Source organism: Hyposmocoma kahamanoa, unplaced genomic scaffold, assembly GCF_003589595.1.
Source record: "Hyposmocoma kahamanoa isolate Upper Pololo Valley unplaced genomic scaffold, ASM358959v1 210, whole genome shotgun sequence".
NCBI lineage: Eukaryota > Metazoa > Arthropoda > Insecta > Lepidoptera > Cosmopterigidae > Hyposmocoma > Hyposmocoma kahamanoa.
The window spans coordinates 8,801,795-8,810,218 of NW_020653731.1; the positions used below are offsets into that span (position 1 = coordinate 8,801,795).

Below are 8,424 nucleotides of genomic sequence, written 5' to 3' on the forward strand. Positions count from 1 at the left end.
AGTCCGTGTTTTGTTTTCTGTTTGTATTTATTTAAATTTGTAGCAGTAGATTTCCATGTGAGTTCCAAGAGTACGTCTAGGGAAGTACTGCCACCTTGCCTATTTCTGCCGCCAAACAATAATGTGTGCATTACTATAAGGGTGCTGGCAGAATTACTGGCAAACGAGACTTAACTTATGTCTCAGGGCAAAGTGGCAGTGGCTCCCAGATCTTTGCGATTTAAAGCTCTTAGTGGCCCTGCAACCCAGCGCTTTTAAACTTTCGCGCAACTGACCATTAGTGAAAATAAAGCCGTCGCGCATTTTAAGCTTTCGCGCAACCGTCTCCGTATCATCGTCGTTTGCGTCATCATGTGGGAGACCGCGCTCAACTTGTACGTCCCGTTACTTAGTATTATAATTACTAATTATTATAACTTATCTATGGAGAAGCAGAAGGCGGCAGTAAAGCCCATAATTTAGCAAAACGGGATACCCCATACTATCGTATTCTGACATTTAATTTTACTTTAAACGCCGTCAATAATAAACGGGCTAGACAATATTTATTTACTTTTATTTTTATTTTGAAAAACACAGATCCGTATTCCATTCCTTTGCCGTAAATGTCATGAAGATGAAAGTAAAGCCCTATATCTCAATTGAATGTTAAGTCTATGACATCAGGGTTCAGAGTCAATACTACGTTAGCCGAAAACAAATTTTTCCCGCACTGGTTCAATTTGCTTGGGTCAAGCGGGAGGGACACTGGCTTTATTTCAGAACTTATTTTACAAGCGTAATCAAAGCCGAAATTTGAAAAATATATATCGTACACTATACGTGTTCCATTTAGTTCAGTTCGGTTTATTGCGGTTTTCTCTTTTTTTTCTATCGCGAAAATTTTTTGGAATCGTGTTTTCACACCATGTACGTGAGGCGCACTATAAGTTTCCGGAATGAATAAGAAAAAAATACTTTAAATGGTCATAAATGAATTTATTGTTTCTTAAAATATTCTCCGTTACCGTTAATGCACTTTTTCATACGATTGAACCAATTTTGAAAACATTTTTGCCACTCCTCCGTGACAATCTCTGAAACATATTTTTCATACTCTTCGACGGCCTCTTTTGGTGATGAAAATCTTTGACCGCGTAACTGGTTCTTAATTTTTGGAAATAAATAAAAGTCACAAGGTGCCAGGTCGGGACGGTACGCGGGATGGCTCATAAGGTTAACGTTGTTCACCTTCAGAAATTCATTTATCTGTCTGGCCGTGTGAGAACTTACATTATCGTATCATCTTATACGGCGTTTACGGTTATTTTTACGAAGTAAGTCAATAACTTCCGGCAAACAAATGGTCGTGTATCAATCACTATTCACGGTATAACGATTCTCCAAAGCAACAGTAGTCACGTGTCCAGTTTTATTAAAAACAGAAGCATCATCCGTTTAGAGGCACTTTGCACGCGCGCCACTTTGGTTGGTTTCGGCTCGTCTCGAAAGACCCATACGCTCGATTGCTGCTTTGTTTTGAGATCGTAACTATGAATCCATATTTCGTCACCTGTTACTATGTCCCACACCAAATTTAACGCCCCTTTGTTGAATCTAGTAATGCACCTGGCAATGCATGGCATTGCACCAAGTGACGCGATCCATTTTTTGAGCCTCAGTCAAATTGTGGAGGAACCACCGCAAACACAGCTTTTTCAAACCCAAATGTTTGTGTAGTATTGATTGTATTTCACTCATGCCTATGCCTAAAGATGCCCGAATCTCAGGATATGTCACATGCCTGTCTGTTTTGATCATACGGCGCACAGCATCGATGTTTTTGTTGTTCACTGCAGTGGACGGGCGACCATCACGAAATTCGTCACTGAGATTCACACGACCCCGTTTGAATTCTGCAAACCAGCTATAAATAGTCGTCTTGTATGGTGCTTCATCGCCAAAAGCAGTGTGAAGCGAGTGAGTGAAGCTGTTAAATTAAACTTAAAGTCGTAGAAAATCATACTACGAAAATTTTCACAGCTAATTTCTAAAATGACGCCACAATGTAAAAACAAGTGACAGTCAGATAAAACAAACTGTATTGTACAGCCAAAGAGTGATATTTTCAAATGTTGTAATCACTTTTTAAACATTGTTTATGTGAGTGGCCAGTTATATATTATATATATATGAACTATAGTATAGCTATATAACTATAGTATATCCTCAATTTTAGTTTATATTTTTTCCAAAATAATTGATTGACACTTTCACTGTTATTTGGAATCAACGAAAGTCATTTGAGGTTGTATAGACTCTTAAGTGCTTCAAACTTTCTAGTAAATCAAAGGAATAACGGTGAGTGTGGAACTTAATTATAAAGTTCCTGCATACACTGTTCGAAATGTATCCGATAGAAAACCGAGTAAGTTATTTTTTTTATATGATATCAAGCGACGACGGGACGAACAAGTCGCGCAACTGGTGGTAAGCGACAAGCCTATCGAGCCTTTAAATCGCAAAGATCTGAGGGAGCATTGCCACTGCACGTTTAACAAGTTTCATGTGCCTGTAATTTTACCAGCACTCCTTGACAGCAGAAATAGGTAACAATGTCTCTGGATAAATTCTTTCACAAGGAGCTCTACTGCTAAAAAGGTTTTCGCGATAGACAATATAAGACAATAAATCGCGTATATTTTTTTTTAGACAAACTAACGTTTCTCCCTTGCAGGTCCCGTGTCAGTCCCGAATCAGCCGTGACCATAAGACATGCAACAGGCTCGAAATTTTGGGAACAATTTGAAAAACGTTGGAAAAAAATTTTTTGTAGCTACCTACTGCGATCAACATTTTTACAGTCAGTATTACAAATAAATTAAGTATTCCTATGTTTGTCCAACACTAAAATAGGTTTAATATTAACTTGTGTAGGCTTCGTTCACACCGCATTGTCCTGCACGTTTTTTAATGTATTCTATTATAAACGGATAGACAGCAGGGTGTTCACTCGATATATTTTCATGCGTTTAAAAGACGGATAGCGGCATCACATAGCAATCGCCCCGAGAACACGTCTGTGATGGTTCCACGCTTTATTGCTCTTTTATATTGGCATAGAAGACGCCAACGGCTTTGCCGCCGGATCAAATGGTATTGGGTTCATCCAATGAATCAAAAAGCAGTGCGTACACACATTTGAAAAATGATACGAAAATCTGAGAAATGGTAAACAAAAAAAATGAGCCATTGTTCCACTAAAGATACCAATAAATCGCTGTCCACAGAAGATCGGTCACTTTGTATTAATAAAATTATGCGTGCCCTCCTTCCAAAAGATACTTCAATACTAGACGCCGCTTGTTCGGTGGCTATTACTATTAGGACTACGACTATTAAAAACGTGTGATTTCGCGACGTGTGAAAAAGATGCATTAATACTATGCGCCACTGCACACCGAATACTTAAAGTACATTCGATTTGCTTGACAAGTCGGTTGCGTATTCGCTAAACGTATAGAACTGTGAACGTTTTTTTGCGCCACCGTTTATTCACAAAACGTGCAGTACAATGCCGTGTGAACGTGGAGTTACAGTTATAGTGACGTGTAGGTACAACCTATACGTCACTATAACTCTTGTTACATTTCTTTACCCGTATACAAACTTGTGCAAACAATTCCAACTCACGTTCCACCAATATCTCGAATTGTCGAACCGTATAAAAAAGCCGTCGTCTAATTAAGTTCACACTCCGACTGGCTTGGATTGTTAAGTTCATTGCTCTGATAATCCGCCTACTCAGCAGTTCAGCACATGTGCTCAATTGTCTAGTGTCATAGTATATTTACATCAGTACGTCTTGTTTTTGACAAATGAAAAATGGTTTCGTTTTGTAACGAAAGCATACCCGGACACTCTATACAACTGTAGAAACATATTTACCTATTACTACTACGTACATGCATGCACACGCGGTAATATGTGCGTGAAGTGGTAGGTTTATCCATCACTTTCCAGAACTTGCACACTGACTTTGAAAGAGCAAACGCATGTATTGTATATATATAATAATTGTATGTATATATAAAGGTCATTATATATACTTATGATTTTATTTATTAATACTATAACAACTGTACATTACACCAGTTAAGTTAAATATAGTCAAATAAATAGCTTAAACAAAAGACTTAACATAGTAAGTGAATAACATTACCATTAATTACCTACACTAAAATATTTACTTTTAAATGTCTTATATCTAAGTAATCTGTTATGAAATGGCATTATACTGAAGACGAAAGGTTAATATAAAATGGCTTTTTAATAAAAGAAACTCTCTTTATCCCATTTACATGAATAAACAGCGGTACATGGCACAATTCACGATTATTATACAATAAAGTATTAAACAAGTTAAATTACAATGAACTGCTTAAACATCAAAATCGTCCTTAGCAAATAGCTCGCTGACAGCCTTGTTGCCGTTCCGTCAATGTGACCGTCAATATGAGCGGCGCGGTGGGGTATCTAAAACTAGGGAGAGGCGGAGAATGACCTTTTTATTTACTTTTCTATTCTCTGACAAAAGTAACAAAAAAGATTCCTTTCGTTTTTTATCACATCACAGTTCACTAATTAAGTTACATATGTATTACGTGGGAGAATCAGGTTTCCACTTTGTTTAAAATAAACTCTGGTAATTTGTGTGGTGTGGTGTTTTAGTGACGGTTAGGTTATTTATCTGCCTACCTACTTCTAGCGTCAAGAAACACTACTATTTTCCGAATTAAACGGCCGACAACTATTTTGTGATCAAAGGATGAGCATTTAAAGAGGTTTATAGTGAAGCTATATTTTATATGTAACTGTAGATAGTAAATATAATTTAAAAAAATAAGCTGTACATCACATTATTCTCGAGCCATATTGAAATAACCTTTGTAAAAAGTAGTACTTTGTATTATTGATATTTTTATAATATGAATAGTGTATGATTATTGAAATAGAGATGAAATGCTGAATAATTCTGAATTCGAGGCACTCTTGTTCAAACAACTATAAACACCACAATAAACACGTCTACAATTTGAAGTATTATCATAATTTTAAATTGAATATCGCGTTTGACAACCGCGCTGTGTAACGCGAGTACACCGCGAGATTATGCGAATATGTGCGCACATAAAAGCCACATTGCTGCTTTTGTATGGAGTTAAGTTCCATTTAGATGGAGAGAGTTTATCGCACGCTTCGTGACGAAAAATCGTACGCGACTATCGCAAGCTATAATCGCCATAACATTATCGTATCGCATGTATACATTCGGGCAAGAACTAAAATGTCGTTTACGATTATGTCATATGAGATTCGCAAGCAACTTAATCGCCTCCTCGACTGTTTACACAGAGAAATATGTAGTAAGGAGATTCTTGCTTACGAGTTTTCGACTTGTCTAAACTCGATCTCGTATGACATTTTTTCAAGTTCATACGATAATCATACAAATCGGTTCGAACCGTTTTGAGTGCGAGAATTGCCATTCGAGTTCAGTGATTACTGCGTTATTGACTAGGGATGTACCAAAATGACGCAAAAATCATTCAAATTTGGAACTGCTGGCAATATGAAGTTAGTAAACACTGTAAAGATATATATATTTATTATACTTCTTTTTTAATAAAATTAACATTTTTTTTGACATTTCTTAACCCAAAATTTATTTTCGTTCTCATTTCATTAATTCTTGTCTTATAAAAGCAGTGATAATCAAAACACCCTCGCGAACCGACTGGCTGGCACAAAAACTCGAAATACGATTTTTGCTTTCAAGAACTTTACTTGTTTACACAGAGACGTTCAATATTTAAAGGCGAGGCGATTATCGCTCACGTGGACAATCTATAATCGCTAATGTTTAGACGAGGAAAGTTTTTTATGTTCTTTCGATAATCTATAATCTTCGAGATGAGAAACTCCTCCATCTAAATAGACTTTACAGTACTTATCTTATTATAATATGCTAGTATAAAACAATTTCAGTTAAGTAATAAAAATTATATAACTCGCTTATTACGTCATCGTCTCTACCTATAGATGGATAGTAAACAATTTAAAAAGTTGACTTACTGCCATTGCTATTAATCTGTAATTCTATTGTCCGGGGTCCCTAATGAGCACCTTCTCTATTGTCTCGACGCGTCATATAACTAGTGTCGTCCACTTTACAGCTTGGAATTGTCAGAGGGAAAAATGTACTTTAGTTTTATTTGGTCGACCGACTGTTGTCGCTTTGAAGTTTATTTGGGTGTTTCTCTATTAGACAATGTTTAATCTGAAAGTGCGTGTACATTTTTAGTTTTTACATGTTACAACAAAGGTCTATTATTGATAAAACCCTTTTAGAAAACATACTTGAAACTGTTTTTCTAGCGGTAGGGTTTCTCGTTCTGATTCGATTTCGCTTGGGTAATAGCTGGTTTGGTAACTACGCGCTTCCATTGCATTGGTCGTAACTTACGTGCGAAACGGACGTGGTTTGAGTTATTAAATAATGAAACTGCTATACTATATGACCGTGGTAGCATAATGGTTTTACCTACTGCCTCTCAAGCAGAGACTGTGGGTCCGAATCCGGGAAATTTCATTTGAAATTTACCATGAGCGTTTCGACGAAGGAAGACATCGCGATGAAACCTGCACGTCTAAGAAGGTTCACAACCCTCGGAAAACGTGTGAAGTTCCCGATCTCGCATCGGGACAGCTTGACGGAAAGTGGCCTAAAACCCTCGCCTGAGAGGAGACCTGTGCCCAACAGTGGAACGTATAATTGATGATGGTAATGATGATACTAAACAGCAAAACTTTTTCTTCGATGACAACAAAAGTGTAATGTAAATGGTATAGCGTAAAGGACTGGTGCTTTTATTTTCTTTTTGTGATACCAAGTGATTAATAAGCGACACGCCTGTCCATAATAGTTGCAGTGCCGCTCAGAGCTTTAAATTGCAAAGATCTGATGGGCACCGTCTCTGCGCCTGTCACCTTTTTTTTGTCGCTGGGAAATGCGTTACGCATTCCGCTCGGCTCAGAGGAGCATCGAACGGTTATGTGGCACTCCCGGGCGGTAGTCCCGTATATCCACTAAAACCCAGCGGTTAACTCCACCGCAATAGAGAGACGACCCAGGATCCGCTTGCGCGTATGCGTCCCGGTAGTATTACTGAGACGTCTCGGCGTATGGCCCGCATAGAGCGGGCCCAGTCCTTTGGAGGGTGCCCCGGGCACCCTTAGTCTTGATGGAAGGGGTCCCTCGACCCCAATCTACGCCGCGGGAAGAAGGTGGGCGTACTACGTCTTTCGTCTCCCCTGCCTACGTCTTCGAAGCGGGTCAGAGAAGGGGTCATCCTCTCTGGAGCGCTCCGCAGCCTCCATCTGCGAGATTACGATCTCGCAAAAAGATATAGGAATAGGATTGCGCCCACGATTGTTGGCAGCGAGAGATCTCCTCCCACTATATCAGTCAGGGAGTGCCGCTGAGGGCCCCAAGCCGCACATTCCGTCAGGGTGTGTCACGCCGTATCGACGGGTGCGCCGCATTCGTCGCAGACTGGAGTCGCTTCCCGACCCGCCACGCGATGCAGGTACTCACCAAAGCATCCATGTCCGGTGAGCACCTGCACCAATCTAAACGACAGTGTCCCGTGTCGCCGGTTAACCCAGCGGACTAAGTAGGGGCGGATGGCCTCCACGGTCACTGAGCCAGTGATTGGGGACTCCAAGTCCTCCGCCCATCTTCGGAACAACGCGACGCGGTCCGCTGCCCTGATCCGCCTTGTTTCTTCAGCATCAGGGCTTTCCCCTTTGCTTCGCATGGTTATACGGTACCGGTGCACTTCCGCGAGCACTTCCGCCCGATGTTCCCACGGGGGATCACCCGCGAGAAGTGTGGCGGCCGTCCACGATACCGTGCGGTGCCACCGGATCGCTCTCACCGCTATAACCCTCTGCGGCCTCCGCAGGAAAGGCTTGAGTTGAGCGGTGAGAGCATCTACCCAGATGGGTGAACCGTAAAGGGCCATACTCCGGATTATTCCGGAGTACAGGCGCCTGCAGATTGAGCCCAGTCCGACGACGTTTAGCAGGAGCGTCCGAATGCGGCTGCGGTACTCATCAGCTTTGGGGCAAGTTGGGAGAAATGCGCCTTGAACGTCCACCTCCCATCCAGTACAAGGCCCAGGAATTTCATCTGAGCCTTGACTGGGACCGTCTCCCTGAACAGGGTGATCTTGGCCCCTCTAGGGGGACCTCTGCGCGGGCCGTGAAATAAGAAGACCTCCTTTTTGTGTATGGAGACCCTCAGTACTAGCAGGTGGATCCTCTCCACCACCAATGACGTCACGACGGACAACCGCGCGGCCTCTTCATATGTCCTACCCC

General features: G+C 40.8%; 1 protein-coding gene across 1 annotated transcript; it reads right to left on the bottom strand.

Annotated features, from left to right (window-relative positions):
- Nucleotides 1–7,556: 7,556 nt before the first annotated feature.
- LOC113227360 lies at nucleotides 7,557–8,066 on the bottom strand. Its single transcript, XM_026460252.1, has one exon. The coding sequence runs from the start codon at nucleotides 8,064–8,066 to the stop codon at nucleotides 7,557–7,559; it is 510 nt and encodes a 169-aa protein (XP_026316037.1).
- Nucleotides 8,067–8,424: the final 358 nt, after the last annotated feature.

Excerpts from the sequence above, each read along its gene's own strand:
- LOC113227360 (XM_026460252.1), bottom strand. The coding sequence starts at position 8,066 with ATGGCCCTTTACGGTTCACCCATCTGGGTAGATGCTCTCACCGCTCAA.